General features: G+C 40.8%; 1 protein-coding gene across 2 annotated transcripts in view; it reads left to right on the forward strand.

The window, feature by feature from the left end:
* robo2 (roundabout, axon guidance receptor, homolog 2 (Drosophila)) overlaps nucleotides 1-24,146 on the forward strand; it is a 366,592-nt gene that overhangs the window by 136,554 nt on the left and 205,892 nt on the right. Inside the window, exon 1 of one of the 2 annotated variants that reach the window (XM_077540593.1) lies at nucleotides 21,005-21,700. The exons of the other annotated variant lie outside the window; for it this stretch is intronic. Coding sequence (XP_077396719.1) covers nucleotides 21,646-21,700 — 55 coding nt within the window. The 5' untranslated portion in view covers nucleotides 21,005-21,645. Of the gene's footprint in view, nucleotides 1-21,004; nucleotides 21,701-24,146 lie in introns of those variants that run through there. 2 annotated transcript variants of the gene reach the window in all.

The raw sequence follows: 24,146 nt of genomic DNA on the forward strand, positions 1-24,146 counted from the left end.
ATCAATGAGTCCAAATCGCCAGGTAAGTCCACTGGCAATAAGAGTTCTTGCATGGCTGTGGAAAGCCCCTTTAAAAAGTGGTCAAAAAGGGCTGTGTCATTCCAGCCACTCTTGGCCGCTAGAGTTCGGAATCGGATTGCGTAATCATTCACCGATTCTCGGCCTTGTCTGAGGTTGCTAAGCTCTCGAGTCTTTTCCCGATCCATGTTGGTTGGATCGAACACGAGGCGAAGTGCCCTGCTAAACCCGGCTGCGGTTGAGCAAGTCGGGGAGTGCCGTGCCCATTCCGTGGTGGCCCAGTCTCTGGCTCGTCCAGTCAGATGGGAAATCATGAAGGCCACACGGGAACGGTCGGTGGGAAAAGCCTGTGGCGAAAGTTCAAAATGTAAGTCGCATTCGGTCAGGAATGCCTGACATTGTCCTTGGTCTCCCGAGTATCGCTCCGGGGGAGCCAGTCTCAACCCCGCCCCGGTCAAGGCTGGAGTTGGGATCGGTGGTTCTGCGGTCTCTGGTTTCGTGATGGCCGGCGTGGAGTGTCGCAGGTGGCTCATTAGCTCCTGCACCTGTCCGGCGAGCTCTCCCATCCGGGTGACCATCGCCTGCTGGAGCTCCTCTGTCTGCGACAGGCGGGCGGCCTGTCGTCGAAGTGCAGCCTCCAACTTCTCCGCTGGGTCCATGCTGGCCGAAGTGTACTGACACGATGCGAGGAGGTAGGACTCAGACGCAGAGTGTAAGTTGGCCAACAAGGCTGCAGCTTTAATCCAATGAACCAAAAAACACCTCTCAAGGAGGGAAAAAAGGCAGAACAAAAAGAGCTCCAAACTGGAGAATAAACAAGGGCACTCAAAAACAGGGACAACTAAAGGCGCTCCGCTAGGGAGGAAAACAAGGGGCAAACTAAGGGCGCAAGACAAAGCAAGGCAAGACATCGAACAAGGACTGTGGAACAAGGACTGTGAGGACGCTTCCATGCACTGAGATGTGACACTTCGGCAACGGAGGGGAGAATGCAGGTGGCTTTTATGTCCGGGTTGATTGGGAGCAGGTGGAAACAATCATGGGCGTGGACCGGTGATTACTGTGCAGGAGGAAGGGCAAGTGACCTGAGGTGAGAGGGTGGTTAATGACTTCAAAATAAAACAGGAACCTGACTGTGAAATAAAAGCATGACCCGCCACTCTGGTGGCGGCGTGACACTTATAATCCAGTGCGCCTTATATATGGATCAATATTGAGCCGCAACAGGTCTCGCTGTCAAGACGCTATCGGTGACCCTGCACAATCGGTGACGCACATGCGCAGAAGATCCCGCCATCTTGGATCGCTAGCTAATACTAATACTTTACCTCAGAGAAAATAATAAAACAGCTGTCTATTCATTTTGGGAGTGAATGGAGTAGTCAGAAAGCTGGTTTGTAATCTATTAATAAAGTTTGACTGACCTATCTGACTGTTTAGTTGACATCCCCTTTAGCGCAGCACCATCTAATGGATACATAACGTAACCCCAGCCTCTACTGTAGCACCTTATATATGGAAAAAGTTTTAAAATATGTCATTTATTGAATGTGCGCCTTATAATGCGGTGCGCCTTATTGTGCGAAAAAATACGGTATTTAATAAAATGTTTTTGATGTTCTTGAGAAAAAAAGAGGGTAAAAATACTATAAAAATAACAAATAACTTGCACATGATTAAAAAAAAATAGTAGAAATCCGGTGACCGGTGCAGTATTATAATAGAAATCATAATAATCATAATAACGATCAGCTCCCACTCAGTGATCCGCCTTCCGCCCGAAGTCAGTTGGGATAGTCTCCAGCTCCCAGCAACCCCGAACAGCATAAACGCAATAGAAAATGGATAGATGGATGGTGAATAATCATAATACCAACAATAATAATAATCTCAGGTGTCGGTTTTAGCCGTTGTCGTGACTTGTAAGTGACTTTCACTTGGTCTCGGGCTGTTGAAATCAAATCTGAGTGACCACATGACTCCAGTCACTCGGCCCGTGGCTATATGTAGCAACTCATAAAAAGCCAATATTTCAGCCATATTGATTCCTCGGGTCAAATTGGTTTGAGCAATGAATGTGCCACGCCGTGGCATTGCGTGTTGAAATGTTTTGCCACCATGGGGGAAGGATGACCTTGGATGCTCGTTTTTTGTACACTTTTCCCTTAAATTTGCTATATATATTTTTTTTTTCAGTCATTCTGCCGAGTTTTTCCTTTTGCTCATGGTGTCATATATTTTAATTCAAGGGCCTGTGACATAAACTACTACTTTAAAAGCTTGAAATAAAATTAAATAAATAAAAAAAAAGGATAAGATAATGTCCAGCTATAGCAGAGTGGGGACTGTGGAGTGTAACACTTCCCCACACATACGGTAGCTAGCTAAAGCGCAGCGTAATCTTAAGATAACATTAGCATGCATGTTTGTATTTTACAGAAGTGTGGAAGTGTCAATGTGGAGTCAACAGTTTTAACTGGGCCATGTCGTTGACAAATGCCAGTCAGTTGTTCTAAAATGTTTATAGTCGTTACAACTGAAAACGTATTAGCAAGGCCGTTGAATGTTGGCTAGCTGCTAAAAACATTAAAAAACAAAAGAATGCTAGAGCTGTCAAACGATTAAATTTTTTAATCAGATTAAATCACATCTTAAAATTGATTAATCATGATTAATCGTTTAATTAAAAAGGGTTTTTAGTCATCATATTTTTTCCCCGGCCACATTTAAAGAGCACCTGTTAATGTGTTAATTCGTCCGACATTTAATGCTATGAATGTCATCTGATCCAATAGACCCCCAACCTAAAAATATAAAACTCACAACAACCTGAAAGAAAAGAAGGAAATTGTGTGTCAAGTTCTTCAAGTCGTAGATTCATTGTGGTGAAATTCCACATTTCCAGAGGGGGAATGAAAAAAAAAAAACCACACTCCAACTGATGGAAATAAATTGGCCGGGGTTGTGTTGGCGCCGAGCGGGGATCTTCAGTGACAGAGGCAACTTGTGCGCGGCTCAATTTAGCTTTAGCGACGACGAGCGCGGACCCGGAGCGGGTCAGTCGGCGGCCGACGAGCTGCCACCGTGAAAATCAATAGTTGCTTTCGGAACAGCAAGCCTTATTAAGGCGCACGCTTTTTTCTTCCTCCTGCGAGGACGACACCACCTCACAGAAATCGTTACGCTCCGCTCGGAGCGCTCGTCACGTTTGAAATTGTTGCATTTGACCCGGTCATCTTCTCTTGTTGCCTCTAATATCCTCTTGTTTTGATCTCACGGAAAATAGAAACGAGCACTGGGGATGCAGCCGGCATAAACAAGTGTTTTTTTTTGTTTTTTTACAGTGTTTGATTAAAATTGGAGGTGTCAGGCGATTAAATTGTAATTAATCGCATGACTTCAATGGGTAGCTCACGATTAATCAAATTTTACATCTGTTGTAAATGTAGCTTTCATACTCGTTAACATAAAAATGGGAAAAAAAATGTTACACTAATAAAAATATGGCTGCATCTTTTAGTCATTGACACAATAATTTCATTATAATTCATAAAATCTAGTTAAAATTAAAAACGAGTGTGATATTGATTTGTATTGAGGTCATTATCTGCCACTAGATGGCATAATTGCATTTGTAAGACATTGCTGACAGCTTAGTGCAATTTCTTTTAATATTAAGAACTATCTATTCTATAAAATGAATTAACTTGTGAAATTATGCTGATTTTTAAAATTGTAAAATACAACTTGGCCCTAGTCTCCACAAATATATGCATTTTTATTCAATTTCTTACTGCTAAATTTTGACATGGACATGTCTGCTGCTAAAAAATTGTGATGTTAAAAAAACTTTAAATTGACTTAAAATTAACACACTAATTTTGACACCCCTAAAAAATACAACAGAATTCCACCACGAGGAATTTTGGGGACCCTCTAAAAAAGTGAGCAACAAAATGTTGGGTTACCACATGTAAGTGCTAAAAATAGCCTACCGGTAATCCCTGATTTAAAAAGTCCACTTCACACAATTCACGTGTCATATAATGAATGTTATTCATGATAAATGTCACATTTCTCAATAAAAATAAATGCACCAATGTATTAAAATGTCATTAATATCCTCTTTTCCTCATCCCTGAGATTGGATGGTAATAAAGTAACAATAAATCTCAGCAAGGAGAAGGAAAGAAAACATAAACGACATGGATGTATATTTTTATGGTTCTTATCTTACAGCTTGTACTCGACCGTGTTTTTTTTTTTTTTTTTTTAAGTTGGATAGTAAAAATGCTCTCGGTGGCCTTCCATCTGCGTCCGCTGTAAAGCTATAACAACCTCACAACTTTCGAGCCCAGATGAACTTTTCAGTTTTACGCCTTGGACCTTGATGGCAAACAGTAAAGTCTCAGGGTCGCCTCGTCGGCCGCACGGCGGGCCGAGAACTATAAATAAGGCTGCCGGAGATTCAAGGCTGCTTCTCTTTGTCTTCTGGAAGGCTTTAAGAACAACAGCACAAACCCGCTGCATTCTTTTCTTCTTCTTTAGTGTGCATTTTTTTAATTTTATTGTATTTTCTTAGGAAGCACTTGGCAATCATCTAAATGACCAAAACTAATTAGCGTTTTCAAGTGAACAGAGGCAAAAGGGGCAGTAATACCTGTCGCTCACTGGCCACGCCCCTTTGTGTTGGACTCAATCGACACTGTCATCACCTCACATGTAATTATTAAGTCGCAATTGTGTCGACGTTTTGGGCTAGTTTTTCTGGACCAGTTTTACGATATACTTCATTGGCTGAGCTTGCCAAAGTACTCACACTCTCAACTTAAGTATTGAAGGAAGACGTTAAATTAGAAGTTTCGAATCATGTACGAGTATTTCAATTTAAAAAATTAAGTGTCCCCTTTTTTGACTTTATATGACCTCAAGATCTCAATCGATCAAGATTTCAAGCACATTTAACTTTAGCTCTCTCGATTTACGTCGCATCATCATCATCATCATCTGCGGAGGTTGAAAACAGAAACAAGCATATTCTGACAAAATATGAAGGAGCAAGTAAAGATACACGTTTTCAAATGGAGTGGTAAAAAAAAAAAAAAAATCAGAAACATTAAAGTAAAATACTGATACCTAAAAAAAAAAAAAAAAAAAAACTACTAAATTTGTACTAATGTACTGGAGCACTAATACCACATCACTACCAACTAGGACTGTTTCTCAAATATTTTTAGAATTGATTGTTCTATTGATTATTCCATTGATTAGTAAAGTTTTATTTTTGCAAAGTATTTTATAAAATCACTTTTTTGTTTTGTTTTGTTTTTTGTTTTTTAAATCAATAATTGTTGTTTTTTGGGGGTTATTATTTATTAAAAAAAAACAATATCAAACATGGTCATGGTTTTACAAGGCAAAATGAGATGTTTGCAAATGTAATATTTATTAATTAATTTATTAATATTTTAATTAAACACGAACCATTTGGAAAAAGTTAAACAATTGCCCAATGCAATTATTCGAATATTAGAATATTTGATAATCGATTAGTTATCAAATAATCAATTCATTTTGACACCTCTGCTTCCCACTGTTGTTAGAAATATACCAGGATGTTAACACGTCCAGATTCTGTCTTTCATGTACGACAGCATTTTTTGGACACATTTCATCACCAATGATAGGTGGGCATCGCTAGGCAACAATGGCGGCCACAAAACAAAACAAAATCATTCAATATCCTCCTTCAACCAAAAACTCGCCGAGGAAAACTTTTCTAGGAACAGCGAAACCACGCCAAACAACAGCCATTTTGTCCGATTTTTACAGCTTCATGTATTATCTCCTGACCCGTTTTCGTAAGAAAAATAGCATCCGTTTCGTGGTTTCATTAAAACTCGTCAACAAAACCCGCGCAGACGAAAGTATGCATCCGTCATGCCTTTTCTGAAGCGCTGCGATCTGGATAAAGAAGCTATTCTCGGTGGAGCAGACGTCGGCGATATGGTGGCGGGGGTTGAAAATAAGCCAGATTAAGCCAACAAAGGCGGGAGAGAGAAGTCGTTTAGTCCTGCGTTAAAGCAGATTAGCGAATTAAAAAATACAAAATCTTGATTGCTTTCCACTTTGATGTTTCGCCGTACCAACGCGGAGGATAATCATCTTTGATGGAAGCGGCGCTAAGCTCCTCGTTCTTGACCTCATTCCGTCACTTGCCGCACAAATAAATGACATGAAAATGCAGCATTGACTTATGCTTTTTCATTTCTAGTTGTTCTGTTTATTGGTATTGTCATCAATTGCTGGCGCGGGAACAATTGCATCAATTTATGACAAGCTCCATTGGACGTACAGTGCATGTGCTCATGCATGATGGAGTGTACCTTGGACTTTTTGGTCTGTGGACTATTTCTGATTATTCCTCAATGTCGCAAAGAAGTGGTGAGACGAGTGATCACATGAACTTATTCATTGCTGTGCATGTTTCTATTTGTCAATTTTTACTGCCACGGACAATTTTTTTTGCCAAGTACGCTATTCATCAGGCACGATTGAAGGTGAAAAATTAATATTAGTGTTAAAGTCGCTGTTTTTCTTGGCATGTTTCTTTTCACAAAAAGCTAATTTGTTTTTGTCAGAAACTATTTTTTAGGTGAAACCAACAAATGCATACTGCTGATTATTAGGCATGTCAAGATTAGCGTGTTAATTTTGAGTTACCGTATTTTCCGCACTATAAGGCTTACCGCATTATAAGGCGCACCTTCAATGAACGACATATTTTAAAACTTTTTCCATATATAAGGTGCTACAGTAGAGGCTGGTGTTACGTTATGCATCCATTAGATGGTGCTGCGCTAAAGGGAATGTCAACAAAACAGTCGGCTAGGTCAGTCAAACTTTATTAACAGATTACAAACCAGCTTTTTGACAACTCCATTCACTCCCAAAATGAATAAACAGCTGTTTTATTATTTTCTCTGAGGTAAAGTATTAGCTAGCGATCCAAGATGGCGGGATCTTCTGCGCGTGCAGGGTCACCGATAGCGTCTTGACAGCGAGACCTGTTGCAGCTCAATATTGATCCATACATAAGGTGCATTGGCTTTTGAAAAAATGGAAGGCTCTTAGGTGCGCCTTATAGTGCGAAAATACGGTAATTTAAAGGTCCTTTAACGCCACTAATTTTTTAAACACGCGATGAATGACTGCCTTTTACTTGGAAAGCCTGTACTGGGGGAATTCCAGTTGCAACACAGCAGACACATCCACGTCAAAATTTAGCGGTAATACATTTAATAATAATGCATATATTTGTGGAGACTGGGGTCAAGTTGTATTTTACAATTTTAAAAACGGGCAGAATTTCACAAGTTACTTCATGTTAAAGGTTGAGATAGGTCTTAATATGAAAAGAAAAAAAAATGCACTGAGCTGTCACCAATGTCTTACAAATGCAACTATGCCATCTTGTGGCAGAAAATGACCTCAACACAAATCAATATCACACTTGTTTTTTTCAGTACGTCTTTTCAATTTTAACTCAGTTTTATGAATTGAATTTTATGAAATTACTATATCAGTGACTAAAAGATGCAGCCCTATTTCTGTTATTTGAACATTTTTTTCCCACTTTCATGTTAACAAGAGTATGAAACTTGGGGAAAAAAAAATATTTTATTGTACATTTAGAACAGATATAAAATTTGTGATTAACTTTGAGTTAACTATTGAAGTCATGCGGTTAATTCACAATTAAAAAAAAAATAATTGCCTAACACCTCTACTGTTAGTAATGGAAAGTGTGAGAAACAAACTTGTTTTTTTTTCAGATGAAAGAAGATTTAGTTTTTTATCGGTCTTGAACTATCAGTCAAAAAAATTAACAAAACTATCAATATGGGGAGCACTGCTTTGATAGTGCTTGCAATCTTTTTTTTTCTTTGTGTAGTATCCGTGCTAGTTGACGGCACGTATTCAGTGCTGAGAAATGTTGATGAATGTGCCACATTTTAACAGCCGCGGCGGCATTTTTGTATTGATTGGCGATTTATATGCATCCATTTGTGGCGTCATAAGCGTCCAGGTGTGTTTGTGCCTGGGTGCGAATTCGGCTCGCGGTCCTAATGGCTCTGCCGGGACGCAGGGAAAGTGCTTCTTCAGCGCTCATTATTGGAGCAAATTGAGCAGGTCTCCTGGCTTGGCTCTGCAATGACACGTGCTTCATCCTATTGTTCACCTACGGTCGGGGTCACGGCTGTGCAGCAGTAATTGTATCACTCTGACCCTCTTTTGGTATTTATTTTGTCACAGGGACCCGCTCTTTATTGGGCTGTCCCTCAGGTTGTAAAAGCCTGCCCCCCCACACCCCCAACCTGGGGCTGGGAGGTGCCCGGCCGCCTCCGTGCCTGCCTGCCTGCCTGCCAGCCAGCGATCAATATGCTGCCGCTGTTAAGTGGATTTGCTGCTTATGAAGCAACAATTAGAGTGTGAAGTGGCAAGGCCGGGGTACTGCTGCCGTGGCCCTGAGGGACGCCGCCAGAACAAACCTGGCTTCATTAGAGGACACCGAAAACGATCCATACTGTTTGTGATGCAGTCAGCTGAGAGACAAAAGCGAGGCTTTGAATTGGTGGATTATTTCCAGCCGGCCTGTTTATTTCTCTTGTGCAAAGTGGCGCCTCGTGGTGGATAACTTGTGAGAGGAAGAGGTGCAGCAACCGGCTACCATCAATTCACATTGGTTTCTTTGCAGTGGAAGGACAAAATATTTTTTTGGCACCATTAAAAGAGAACTCAAGACTGTGATGATGATGATTATTATTATTATCGATTATTATGAATATTATTAAAACCAGCTCTGCTAGAGAAGAAAGATTGAGAATTAGTGCAAAAAATACATCTAGAAAAGTGTACTCACATCAGTGATGAATAAATTAAGTAAAACCGTGTTTAGAACTCCAATATTCATATTGTCTTATGAACTTTGATGTTTTTCTCTAAACAATTTGAAGATGGCCAGTGATGTACACTGTGGTTATCTCCAGCTGTTTTTGTATACACGGGATGACATTTCACTGGGCTGCTAAAAACAAATATGGTGAAGCAGCATTTCGATGTTATGCTGCATGCAAGTGGAATAAGCTGCCATCAGAAGTTTAAATGCTTTTAAATCTAGGTTAAAAACAGTTCGGTCCCCTTTTGTTAAATCATGTTCTTGCACTTAGATTCTGTATTTTTTGGGGGGTGCTATTAGTGTATTTTTATTTCTTTACTTTGCTTTTACTTTGTGAAGCACATTGAGTTGGCTTAATTGTTTATAGAATGTGCTGCATAAATAAAGAAAGCTGCCTTCCCTTTCTCATCTACAGTTGTATTTTTCACTAATAGTGTGTGTTGAAGAGGTCAGTACAGTCCACCCTGCTTAATGTTTATCTGAATGGGGGGGGGGGGGGGGGGGGGGGGAGCTGTCTGTCATTCCTCCCGAAAAAGGTCACAGTGTCCCCGGCGCAACGTTGGATTGAAAGGGGGGTACCCGAATGCTCCATTTGAGGTTGACTCTGACCCCGGGCTGTAAATCACTTTCCACTTTGGGGGAACGATTAAAGCCGAATCTCTGATGCGGACGGCCTGCGATTGATTGGCAAGAGGGGGCGGGCCGGCAGGCGCACAAGCCTCAATTTTAGCCGTCAATGTTTTGCACTCAGGCAGCTTTTAGTAAATGAATGTTTTTACCGCGTCGCAAGCTGCTTTCTATGGCGTGTCATATGTTGAACCCACAACAACTATAATTTATCTTCTAATAGTTGACCAGCACATATCAAGCCAGACCATGGTGACAAGCTAATAGGGATGTAACGATATCCAAACATCACGATACGATATTATCACGATATGAAGGTCACAATACGGTAATTATGACGATATTATGACACAAGCAAATTACGTTCCCCTTCATCTGACAATTAGCATAGATTTTAAACATAGAAGGCCAAAACATCCCTAATGAAAATTACATTGCACAAATAAAATAGCCACTAGAGGGTGCTAGAACTGCACAAATGGAAATCAACCTGACTGTTTTAAACAGATGTGTTCCTTTTAAATATTGTGAACATGACGACGACGATATTGTGGCAGTTTTAATATCACGAAATCACAATATTGTCCTTATTGTGACATCCCGACAAGCTAACATTTTTATTTACCTTTTCTTTACTTTGACATAAAAAGTAGGAAGTTATTTATGTCCACTGTTTGAGTCACTGTGGCATCAGGAGAGTATGGAACATTCGGGATGGCACAGAAGAGTACCGGATTCATACATGGAACATCTTAGCAAAAGGACGGAAGGGAAATTGCCTCATGCTGTAGTCACACGTCTGCTCCATAAACAAACAAACACATTGCAACTCAACCTTCCTTCCTTCAAACGTCCGCTTAATTCAATGTTACTCCTTTTTGGTGTGCGACTTAGCCATCAGGAGGCAGTATAATACAGTTATACAGACACAAACAAAGAGGAGTTTCACAACTACCGTACATGGCTCAGTAAGCTGCAGTGATCGAGTTGTTTTTCACAGAGGATCGGCAATATAATGGTTTCTTTATTGTGTCTATGTTTCTGCACACAAGTTTTTTGTTTTTTTTTTTGAGAGAAAAGGTTTTTTTTTTTTAAAACGAAAACTAACTGAAACTAAAATGTAGTTTGTTTTAGTTTTTCAAAAAGTATTTTCATTGTTAAACGTTTACAAAACTAACTATAAATATAGCGAAAATGTCCTTCCTTTTAGTCTTTGGTATTAAATTAATTTATGAGCCTTTGGTTATGATTTTTAAAGTGATTTTAAGTAGATTTATTTTTTACCATGGTGATTTTTCAATATCGCACACAAGTAATAAACATTTTTTTAAAACTGATACTGAAACTTATGGAGCCCCTAAAGTAACATGGGAAAAAAATTTTTTCTCCCATGTCACTTTAGGGCAGGGGTGGCGAGATCCGGTCCTCGAGGGCCGCAGTCCTGCAGGTTTTGGATATTTCCCTTCTTCAACACAGCTGATTCATGATCAGCTCATCAGCAAGCTCTGCAGAAACCTGATAACGAGCCTGTTAATTGGAATCAGCTGCACTTTGAGTAGGGAAATCTATAAAACCTGCAGGACTCCGGCCCTCGAGGACCGCAGTTTGCCACCCCTGCTTTAGGGGCTCCGTAGTAGAAACTAGCAAAAACTAAAATACAACTATTTATTAAATAACAAAAACAGAAACACACTGAAAATGAATTAAAACTAACTAAATTTAAAAAAACAAACTCAACATGAAATCAAAACTAACTAGAATGAAAATTCCAAAGCTATAATAATTATTTACTACCTCCACTAAGGCTTTTTTCTTTTTTTTCTTTCTTTTTTTTTACAAAATTTTGTTCACCTTTAGCTAGCCAACTTTAAGATAGTTATGTAGTTGTTTTAAGTACACAATGTGTAATTCCTTTGTTTGAATTCGACTTCAACCGGGTGTGGCATTAAACAGCTTGAGGCCTCATTTTGTGGAAGATTTGTTTACCATCTCCCAAACCGCTGCATGCTGTGAAGTCAGTTGGGTTCACAATATCCCACTGCACACTGTATTGAATATTTGATTGAACATTTATGTTATCGAGTCTTATCAGCATCCTGAAACTGATCCCTATTCAGCCTTTTACATTCGGTAGCTTCTGACATTAAAAGGATGGCCGCCATTATGCAACTCGTGTTCTTCTTGGTAATGAACTCAGACACGGCGGCGGAATGCGACCCCGGTGGGCGATTTTACCGTCAGACTGCATCTGAAACGGTCAGCCGACTACTCCCAGCGTGTTGCTTTGTAACTTTTTTTTCCGCCCGGTCAGTTGTTTAGTCGGCAAAATGAGTGACCAGAGGCCTCGGCGCCCTGCTTGATGAGGTCTGCAGCTGCGGGTTTTGTGTGGGAAGACCGTTTGCTTAATGATAAGAATGCCGGGGAGATACTTGAGTGGCTCGTGTCCTCCCTTTCCTCTCACTCCCTTGCAAGACTTTTCACTTTGACTCATTAGCAAGCTGGCTCGCTCGTCGCTCAGCCATTGTTTATGCCGTGCTGTCACGGCCGCCGGCCGGCACCCCGCTATCGAGGTCCGGTCTCTCCGGCCGGGGGAGGACAGTCGTGATGGGTTTCAAGCAGAAGCGTTGGAGGGAGGCGGAATGTAGGTCAGCTCATTAGTGCCGGCAAAAAGGCCGTTTTTCACCTTAACAGGGAAATTCCAAAGACGCGGTGAGCGGAGGAGGCCTTGAATTAAGGCGAACACGGTGAGGAAGTTCATAGAGAAATGTCCAGTCGAGACAAAACATCCCATTAGCCTTTCGCATGTGGAGTGGAATGCTACTTTTGAATGCCTCCGTAAGGATTGTGAGGAGTGATTCATATCGCTTTGTCCTTCAAGACTTGATCGCAGCTGCTCCACATCTACACTTGTAAAATATCTCAACATCTTCCACCTGGAGTGAGCCAACACTTGTGCTCCCCAGAAACAAATTTACTTACCAAATGTCCTCCCGAAAACCTTTAGTTTGTCTACTTTCCTTTGGAATGTGTCAAAAATCTTCATCAATACTTAGGTTGTTCCAATTTTACACTTTTTATTAAATTTTTTTAAAGAATTATTCTTCCATTGAATTAATCACATTGTGGTGGAACCCAACTTGCACAAAAAGTCACCAATTTTCATAACAAGAGCCACAAAAAAGTCTCATGGACCCGTGAACAGGAAGTCGGCCATTTTGGACACATTCCAGGACTCCTACTAGGGAATTCGCCCAAATCGACCCCAATCGAAATGATGTTGTACATCCAACAACTCAAGCAGTGAATCGATCTGATTGGTTGTGGCTAGACATGTGGGTAACAGGACTGATGTGGAATTATCTGATTGGCTGTTGACCAGATAAAGAGATTAAAGATTCCTGACATCACATAACTGCTGACATCACATAGCATCTTACCAGTTGAAACCACATGATGGGTGCATCAGTTCAAAACAGACACTTGTTTGGGTCATGCAAGGGTTATGTTTGGGTCAAGTGTCTGTTTTGAACTGATGTAACCATCATCTAGTTTCAACTGGTCTTAAGCTATGTGATGTCAAGAGCTATGTGATGTCAGAAATCTTTAATCTCTCTATCTGGTCAACAGCCAATCTGATCGATTCACTGTCTATATAAGCCTAATTGAGAAGTGTGTGTTTTGTTGGATTATTCCTCTGCTCCTCTTTTCCTCGATGCCTTCTCGTTGTTTTTGGTCAAGTCAAGTTAGTTCCACGCCTTTAGATGTTATGCGAATAAAGTGTTAAACTCTTATTTGTGTCTGCGCTTCTGGGATCCAACCTCAGAACGTAACAGTCAAGTTTTGAAAGTTACATTGTAAACTACTGGCCTAGCATGTTTATTGCAGTATTTGCATTTAGTTTTTGCAGTTTTAGGTAAATTGAGTTTGAGGCTTCTCATCACATCCTCCATTTTGTCTCTCAGACTTGTATCATGTATCACATCCGTGCGTCATATTCCCGCATCGTCATAAACGTGGAAAAAAGAAGTGGAAGAAAAGATGTGATGAGTACTGGCCGCGGCGACGTGTTTGGCATGCCACATACGCGTGGGTGGAAATGAAACACTGTAGCAATCTACCTTTGCGCATGGATCTTATTCCGTCCTGAGTGCCGATGATTTGCATCGCGGGCCAATGTGTCTTAGCCAAGGAGAGCTTTGTCGCTTTTCCACTAGTGTGTGGATTAAAGTCTGGCAAAATACACATTTCATAGATCTGTGGACTCCATTCAAATAAATCTGCGAATGTTAAAAAGCTGAAAGTGCGTTTGTGCCACGCGGGGACGATTGTGCGGGTATGTGTGTGTGCGTTATTGGCGAAGGATGCCGCGGTGCAGAGCACAGCTTAATATCAGTGTTTGACATGGAGGCCCATTAATAAGGCCCCGCGATCTGAGCCGGCTGACAGGAGTGCTGACAGAGGAGGATCATGGGGAAGAATCATGCCCTGCTCAGGGAGCCCGGGCGGCAGGTAGGGCCCATTCCGCCTTCCCCAGGTGTCATTACGGATGCCGGGGAGGCGGCACGAGAGGGAGGGCCGCGACTGACATCTACATTAATCACCCCTCCGCTGCCTGGCACCCCCCCCTTCCGCCAGCGCCCGCCAACATCCAGCTCCTAATCATCCCCGCTCTGAGCCAGCGAGGGCAAACTCGGCCATGAAAGAGATCCGGCTAAGAGCTCCCCGAATACCACTCCCATCTGATAATGAGTGATGCTGCTATCCGAACCTCTGACCTGGCACACAATTAAAAACACTTTTCTCTCATCCCCCCCCAGTCCCCAGGTTGTCTGCATGCGCACATCTAATCACAGCAGCCAGCATCTTGTTTGTACTTTGCGTTTGCACATTTCGCCGCTCTTGTGCTTTTCGATTGTGTTTTTGTAAAACTTCTGTTGATCTTCTTTTTGATGTTTTGATCATTTAAAAGCAAGACAGAGTCACACAACATTGCAGCCACTAGTTGTGAGTGTGAAAGGAGTTATCTATTCATACAGAAGTGAACAAAAAGTAGCTTTGGCTAGCTGACATGATGGCTACTGATGTGCTTTTGGCAAGTCATCAAACTGAAGATTTTCATTTTCTCTTTCTTTTTCCCTTTTCTGTTTTTTCTTTCCCTTTTTTGGCCTTCTTTTTCTTTCTTTTTCTGCTTTTCCTCATTTTTACTTTTTTCTCTTTTTTCTTTTTTTCCTTTTCTTTTTCTGTTCTTTTTTTTAACCCCCCCCCCCATGAAAAAATGATTAATGTTGCACTTTTCCAATAAGAAATTGTTTAAGCTGCTTTATATTATAACATATTTGATATTAGATTTTTCCTAAAAATAATAAAAACTTGGGTCACTCTGTGCCTAATCATACAAAAAAATCATTAACCAAACAGATTTTGATTTGTAGGAGGGGTTTGGGAGCTATGGTCGGCGAAATTTGAATCTTTTTGGCAAAAAGGGGCGTGGCCGCCATCATTTGAAGCCTTATATCTCAGGAACTACTATGGGTCAATTTTCAAAAAACAGGTTATTGATGGAACGGGAAATCAACATCAGTTATTTAGCTTTCAATGAATATTCAATTAATTTATGAAATTGAATGAATGAATGGACACTTTAATACTTTTTGCTGCGAAACAAAACAAACACACACACACACAAAAAAAAATCCCTCTGAAACTTTTTTGTTTGAGAAAACGTGACCGTTGACATTTCATGAAACATTTTGTTAGTCATGTGATCCACAAGGTCAATTCCTGGAGGTGACTTTGAGGTCACCAACACCTACGTATTTTCTACAAGTTGATTTTCTTTTTTTTTTTTTTTGCCCTGCGGTTCAAGACACACAAGCTGTGTAATAAATATCGAGCTGCCAAGAATCCATCGATATATAAGCAGATGGTACAAGCGGCGCAATGCGGGAGTGATTTCATTACTACTTTTCATGCGATTACAACCGCATCATTTAGCAACAAAGTGACAATGCGTGCGCCATGATTACTTCAAAATAACAAATGATCCCCGTTGGGAATTGCTGAAGTCGTCTTCGTGAATTTAGGCGGCCGCTTCATCTCATATATTGAGAAACTCTTGTTTGTTTGGCAATGCTGAGGCTGACAGCGCCATAGTTATTGTGCACAAGATTGCATTAAGACTACCCACATCTCATTTTTATGTCTTTAAGTTCCAACAGAATCCCGGCTTTTTTTTTTTTTTTTTTTTTAATTAAAATAAATCCACGTTTGCTGATATTTAAGAAGCAGTGAAATACATCAGCCGCCGCCGCTGATACGCTGATTGAAATGGCCGCATTAAAGGCCCCTCTTGGCGGGGGTGGTGGTGGTGATGGTGGGGTGGGAGAATTACACTCTAGTTACTTTTCCGTCAGTGGGGCCATACGCGCCGTTGTTTATGTTGGAAGGCGGGCATTTCGTCTTCCTAAATGACCTTTCTACAATCCCCCTCCCTTTTTCCATCAGCCACACTGATGAGACGTGATGGGCGATACGGCAAATGTCCTTACTGATGCCGTGCCAAGTACAAAAAAAATCAATAAATTAAAAAAATGCAAACAGTGATGAGCAGACCCTCGATCGAGAAAAAAAAAAAAAAAAAAAAAAAAAAAGTACAATACAAGTGTCCAAACTGTGGTCTGGGGGCCATTTACAGCCCGTCATTCATTTTGTCAGTGGCCCATGGCATATACAGTACATACTGGTGTGGTGGATGGGGACTACCACTAGTAGCCTACTAATACATTCATTATATATACTCTACTGTAAGGCTTTTAGATATAATTAAATATGCAAATTAACTATTTACAACTAAAATAGCAACATTTCTCTTAGTAACATTGTGGTGAATAAAGAGCATTATTTTTTTATTAGTAATATAGGTTTCTTCCACTTTCTTCTTACTGAATCACATGATTCCCAAGTTAACTGCTTTACAAAATGGCAAACTCATGACAGATTGCTTCATGCAGGGGCGGCGCTATTCCTGTGGGATGCATTGCCAGGCCACCCCAAATGGAAAATCCTTATCACCTTTTATAGAAAGCTTTTCAGGTTGCAGTTTTGTGAAATTACTGTAATATATAAAAAAATACTGTATACAATTCCTTGATCGATGGAGTTTGGTATTTTTAATCAATAAGTTAAATGTGAAAAATGTCAGAGTGGCTCTTGCAGCCGAACACCCCTGGGCTCGGATATTTGGTTCCAATTGAACACTTGAATACATTTAAGACTTTGTCAAAGTAACAGCACTGGCTTTTTTAGGTTTGGATTGTATTTTGTGCTTGTTATTATGAGTTTGTTTGTGCAAGTTTCTGGACATTGGTGCATTTTATTTCATAAAACCCTGACTGAGGTTGCAAAAATGACTTCTCAGTTACAGAAGAGTTTATAAGCATTCTTTGCACCTTAGTGCTTTAGGTACTCTGATCCACACTCCAGAACAGTAGGTGGCGCTAATGTACCTTTTAAACATTAGATGCCACCTGCCAATTGGAAAATAATTTCTAGCATTTCACATAATTTAATTCACATCATTCAAAATACAACATATAAATACTAGGGATGGGCGAGTACCGATACCAGGTATCGGTATCGGGCCGATACCAGCCTTTTTTCAAGTACTCGAGTACTCGTGACACAGACGAGTACAAGCGACCGATGGCAGAGAGGGAAGACGTTAAGTGAGTCCTCCTTGCCTGTAACTGGTGCTAGCTTGCAGCAGTTTTTCACCAAAACTTCACCGGTTTGGAAATACTTCAAAATTGTGAATCTTAAACTAAAAGAGCATTTTTTGTGTCTTATTTTGAGCGTTAAGACTATTGAAGAGTAACTGTGCTGTTTTTTTTTGTTGTTGTCAAAATTAAAGGAAATATATTTGTTTAAAAATATCTTTTAGTGATTTTTTTATTTGTCAAAATGTACTACTGGTATCGGCAGTTGGTATCGTATCGGTGAGTACTGAGGGTCTGAGGGTCTGAGTATCGGTATCGGTCTGAAAAAAAGTGGTATCGAACATCCCTAATAATAATCATCATCATCACAGTCTTGAGTTCCCTTTTTAACTCATTTGCTCCCAAAGACGTATTTATACGTTTTTTGTTTTATGCTAGATCATACAAAAGGCTTTGATGCAGCCTCTGAACTGAAGAGAACGCTTGAATCTAAGGTAGTTATTACAAAAACGGACAGCAGGTGGCAGCAAAGTATAAGAGATCAACCAGGGCCATGTTGCAAAAAACTATTTTTCCCCACGGTTTTAAAGAGATTTGTAAATAATGATTAAACTTAGCTATATTCCAATGCTAATTGCTGCAAAACGGAAACATAAAAATATACTTTTTTTCTCCTTCTTTTGGTAGGTTCCATGTTTTTATAACAAATAGAACACAATATTCTGTGGGCCTTGCAAAATCAGTCAAAATGCAGTAAAAAGGCTGGGAGTGAATGAGTTAATGGTGCCAAAAAATTATGTGCCAAAATGTACTACTGGTATCGGCAGTTGGTATCGGTATCGGTGGGTACTGAGGGCTCTGAGTATCGGTATCGGTGTGAAAAAAGGGGTATCGAACATCCCTAATAAATACTATTACAAAAAATAGTTGAAGGCATTTAAGTGTGGACATCTGTATGTAGAAGCGCTCGATATTTCAGTATCTGCCCAGTAGAAAACACATTTGTTTTCTTTTCTGTATTCCGACGATTTGCACGTGTCGCCGGCTGAAAATAGGAGCAGACGAGCAAACTAGGAAGCTTTGTGGGGCGAGCTGCGACACGCCGCTGTGCAAACTTAACAGACGAATGCGTGTCCGCTCGTTCGCCGGAGCTGTTATTAAAGGCCATAGAAGTGGTTCCCCCACCGCCAAAGCCGCCCTGTCATGCTGTTGCTCTTGTGCGCATGCACTTTATTGGGAGAGGATGATTTTCACAGCACGGCCCGGAGCGAATAGTCTTCCTTTGACTGCGGAGGGCTTTGTTCGCCGGCGTAAATCATAACACGGCCACATCTAAGCATCTCACTGATGCTTGTGAAGCTCTTATCTTTGCCTGCTTGGACTCTTTCTTGGGGCTACAGAAATGCTATTGAAAGGGACTCATTTGTAATTACAAAAACGCCTTTGGGCGGGGACTTTCACATGTATAAAGAAAAGAAAATGCAGGGACAGTAATCAGTTGTGTATTATGGGATTCACTATTCAGGAATTCACCTATCTGCGTGTTTGTTTTTTCCCCTGTGGAACCCAATGACCTGAAAATGCACAAAACCCGGTTTAAATAGAAAAGTGATACATTGGAAGCAAGAAAGCATGTTTCAGTAAATACTAGGCATGTTTGAGTTTATTTATTTATTTATTTAGTTTTCAGATCGATACCAGTACGAGTGCCCAACTCTTAGTAGTCACCTATACTGATACTACCACTACTACTTTTAATACATACAATTTCCCCCCCAAAAAACATTAACGGATACTTTTGAAGAAAGACCTCCATATCCCAATATAGCATTTTCTCTGAAACATTTAATGACAATAATAAGTATCTTTGACAATTAATGGCAATTTTTAATTCTAATTTCTAGTTCCTGATCATAAAACGGCCACTAGAGGGCAGCGAATACTGGTAGCAACTGCTGTCCCGAGTATCAATATCGTGAAATCATGCTGCATTCGATGAAAGTGGGGAGTCGGACTTTTCCAACTTCATAACAGGAAGTCTGCACGGGAACGCCCCTTTTAAGTCAGAGATTAAAAAAAAAAAAAAAAAAAAAAAAAGGACCACGACCTCACCAACCGGCTTCAATCTGTCATCATTCATAAATCGCGACCCCCATGTACAGACGTGATGGGCAAAACACAATTTACAAGATTTTAAACTGATATTTACTTCCAATGTGATTTGGACTGACTGCGTTAACCAGAACAACAAACAATTTATCGGAATCAGACATCTTTGTTGTTTACATTTTACTTGCCCATCCCTAATTGCTACCATAGTTCTATTTTGTCCCATTACAATTTCTACTTTTGGGTTCATTTTTAAATTGTTTAGTACCATCATAACTCCCCCATGGATTTCTTAGCTACAGTATACAAGAGCTTTTAATAAAACCCTTTAACTACATACTAGACCAATCAGGAGAGCATATTATGAAAGGAAATAATCAGTTTGACACTTTTTTTTTTTTTTAATAAGTGATTTCCAACACATTTTGCTACTGTCAAAGTCAAATTAGGGTGTTCAGTTGCGCCTTAATTAGATGATGAAAGAATCGAAATAGTCACTGTGGTAATGTTATATATGTTTCACACACTGGGAAAAAGATGTAAGCAATAAAATGTCATAAAAAAGTGACATTTCTTCTTCTTTTTTTTAGATTAAAGCTAAATGTCTACATTTAAATCACACCTTCATTTTTTTTATTCCCAAATCCAATGTTGTGGTTGGTCCAAATCCATTTTGAGCTCAACAATTGAACCCAAGCATTAGAAACAACCCTCAGCATGATGCATTACACAGCTACAGGACACCACGATGACAATTTAAAAGAACAAAAAACATGTATATATTGGAAAGACATTTTTTTTAAATCCCTCCTCTCAGTTTATTTATGTGGCCTGTTTAGTAGAGGGCGGGGTGAGGGGGGGTTGTTGCTTGTATCACCAGTAGGGGGAGCTCACACTTCACTGTGACGAGAAGGAGGTTGCTGGGCAGACCACATGCACCGCAGCCCTTCCCTTTTCCCTCACCCATCTCCCCCTCCCTCCCCTCTCTGTGAACCTCAACAGCTTGTGTCACAACTGCTGCCTCAATGTGTCTGACAGCCAAAAATCATCATCATCATCATCATCATCATCATAAGAATACACTACTTCGGATTTGAGTCTGAATGCATTGTTTGTTATTATTTGGGGGGTATAGAGGCCGCGTCGCTCCTGGTCAATCAAATTATTGATAATTAATATTTCAAATGTGCATATGCAGTGCAGTTTAATGAGAAAAGCGATTTGATTTGAGCCGTTGTGCAAAGCTGCAGTGTAGTAGCTACTCAGTTCTGATAAAAATAAACTGAAATTTAAGTGTCTTTTTTTTTTTTTTTTTTTTTTTTTTTTTTTTTTTTGTCGACATAGCTCCCAATTTCCCTGATATTGTCATTCAGACCACCATTTGCAGAAAATAAAAAAATAAATAAAAAACGTTTAAGCAGCCCTCTAAGTCAACTTTCTTCGCACAGATGGTGACAAAGTGGACTTTTGAGTTTGGTAATCGTAGCCAGGCCTGTTAGTGCCCCCCGGGTGCCTTCGCTTCTCTCTGCTGGTGTGCGGGCGATGCCGGCTGCGCAAAGAGTGTGCGCGCTGCGTGCGTCCAAGAAGGAGGCGTCGGCGACGGCGACGTACGGAGGCACACGGGCAGGAGGATCTTCTTCTTCCTCTTCTTTGCTGCTCTTCTGATAAAACTCGCTAACATTTAACAATCCTCCCCCTGCCGCTTGTCCTTCCACGGGAGCTGGCTGTTTTTTTTTTTTCAGTCCTCCTCAAACTTGTTTGGTTTTGTTGTGGGAATGTTGCGGTTGCTGCGCGCGCCGCGCGTCACCGCAGCCGACGAGCGACTTGTGACGACAGCGAGGTGCCCCGGACGCGAGTGACCAGCCGGGGGACAAGAAAGTGCACGAGAGCCGCTCGCGGTGTGGGACTTGGGGCTTGAGCGGGTCCCCAACCGTGCTAGTGGCTGTCGCGACAACCAGCGAGTGGACCAAGACGGGATCTCAACAACCCGGCCGAGTGAGACGAACGCCACTTGAGTGGAAGAACAAACCCGAGTTGCCGGGTGACCTACTTTTTTCTTTTCTTTTAATGGATCCTCTCATTTCTGTGGACACAAACTGTGTTTTTGTCAGCTTGGACGCGGAATAAATCTGCACGTTTTTTGTTTTTTTTTCTCTCCCCTACTGCGCTGAATTGGATGATTTGCGCGCCACTCGTGGATGTTTTTAATATGCTAGAATGAGTCCACTCGCGTTCATCCTGCTGGCTGGATTATTGTGCTTTCAAGTTGATGGTAAGTTGAAAACATTTGCTTGAATTCTTTGTGAATTTAAAGCCAAATCTTGCTATTGCCCAGTTGAACCCAAAAGTTGGCAGTGTCAATTCTCTCTTGTAAAATGAATGAAACATTTGCAAAAACAATGACAAAATCAGTCTTTGGTGTATATGATTTTGTCCAATTTAAGGTTGAAATGATAATTGTCACGTACGGTGCTCTTATGTGATAGGGATCCAGTTGAAATGCACAAACAAAACAAAAGATCTTTGCCAACAACAAACAATTATTCCTGGTTGCAAAATTTTGTCTCGGTTGTGTGGTGGAGATGCTGATGGGTGGTGAAATGCAACAGAAGGTCGTTTGAACCTGTTGTGGGTGGCTGCTTCAATACACCTGGACTGTTTTATAACAATATTTTGAGTTGATGCAAATTTTCATACAATTTTTCTTGTAGTTTTTGCCCTTTGCAAATGCGTCTTTGTCCAATGTGAAGAAATCTTGTCTTTCTGTACGGTTTGATGGTGGATTGAAGGCGGTGTCAACTGTTGGCGATCAGTTGACCTGGCTGAGATTCAAAGGAAAGAAACTGTGACTCATGAGGCGTCAGTGAGCTTTCACTGTCAGACCTTGAGTTTGTCCAGTTGTGCCCCAAGTTTTTTTTTTTTTCTCTCTCTCAAATTCTTCTCAGATTCAAAAAAGTCAGTTTGTTCTCAGTGCACGTTGACGTTGTCTTCCTTAGTAACATGACATCATCTTTGTTCTAGTGTGCCTGACTGGACCTTGAGAGTAATAGAAAAAAAAATAAAAAATTAACCCTCCTGTTATATTTTGGGTCAAAATGACCCACTTTCAATTTAAATAACAGCAAATGTTAATTGAATATGAAACTATAAACTATGAAACTTAGCACCAACCGACAGTAAAAAAAAAAAAAAAAAAAAGGTTTATTTTAGCATAGTATTTGCAATGAAAAGCATTAATGAGCTGTAACAATGTTTTTCGGGATGCTTTTGGAGCATTGAACATTTTTTTTGCTATGAAACCTCATTAATTAAAATGGTCTGCTATGACGAGAATGCTTTTATGTTGAGAATGCTTTTAGAGCATTAAATTGATCCATTTCAAGCTTAAATAATTACAAATGGTAGTATTTCATGATGAAACTTGTTGAAAATTGTTCATTTTAAAATCGGTTGATAATCTTTATTGGGATGTGTTTTTATCATCTAACAAAGACTGGGTCAATTTGACCCAGGAACAATATTGTTGTTCCTGAGAAACCAACCCTAACAGGAGGGTTTTGTGAATGTCTCTGCTGTGGAAGGGTTCAAACTCGAGTTCATTCTGATGTCATGTAGCTTTTAACAGTGTACGTACTCTATATGACCTAATTGTATACAGGGAACTAAATATTTGATCGCACTTTGTCCAATTTTCCCTGATGAAATCTGTCAATATGACCCGATGGTGGAATTGTCGCCTCGGATATGATTCACACATTAGCAAGGTGAGCGTCAAAGAAAGAAAACTGTGACTCACGCAGGTTGTCTGAATGATGCGTTTTATTGCTTTTGAAACACTGAAGAGTCAACGTTATCATGGCAGCACCTTGGTGCACAAACACCTGCGTGTTGCAACAGCAGAACGAGGAGACGATGGCTTTTGTTAGAAGAGCTCTGCGCTTCATGCAAAGCTTTTTGTTGCGTGCTCAATGCAAACCCGATGCTTGTTTTTTAACCGTCAACCGCCGCTTTTGTTGCTCGCAGCTGCTTCTTCGCTCATGTTTGCTCCGGTAAAGGCGGATTAAGCAAAGTTTGTTTGCTGTCTATGTGGTCCTAAGAACCTCTCGATGCAGGATCCCACAAAAGTCGTCACAATTTAAATGCTGCTCTGAAATCCGAAAGACTAAATAAAGCCTTTCTCGCACTTTTTCTTGGTGTCAGGCCACCGGTTGCTAAGCAGTGGCCCGATTGCATTGCCGGTCGCGGTGGATCTTCCTAATCATGTGCCCCTTCCTCACTCCTCCCCCTTCCGTCCTTTTTCAGAAGTAATCCGAGGGGTCCTTGGGAGAACAGGGAGGGGTTTTCCCCTCTAAGGGTCCACTTAGGCAGACAAAAAGAAAAAAAAGTCTGGAGTTGTATTCTCCAGCAACAAAGCCGAGGCTTGTGAATGGCGTCAGGCGCTGTGATTAACACACGAGGCGAGAAAAGGTGAGCGGGAGATGTTGCCGCGACCCAAGCGGAGGGGGGCGTGCCTTACATCTTAAATTAGCCAGGGGGGGACGGGGGCACTGTCAGATCAAGGGGTACAGTAGGAGAACTTTGAACTTTTTCACACAGCCAAATCTCACATATGTTAAAGGCAGAGTATACAGTGTAAAAAAACTGCGAGCAAGATTTGAATGTAGCCTCATTTTACTAACCCCCCACGCCCCACACTAACCCCTCTGAGCCACGCCCCT

Source organism: Festucalex cinctus, chromosome 13, assembly GCF_051991245.1.
Source record: "Festucalex cinctus isolate MCC-2025b chromosome 13, RoL_Fcin_1.0, whole genome shotgun sequence".
Lineage (NCBI taxonomy): Eukaryota > Metazoa > Chordata > Actinopteri > Syngnathiformes > Syngnathidae > Festucalex > Festucalex cinctus.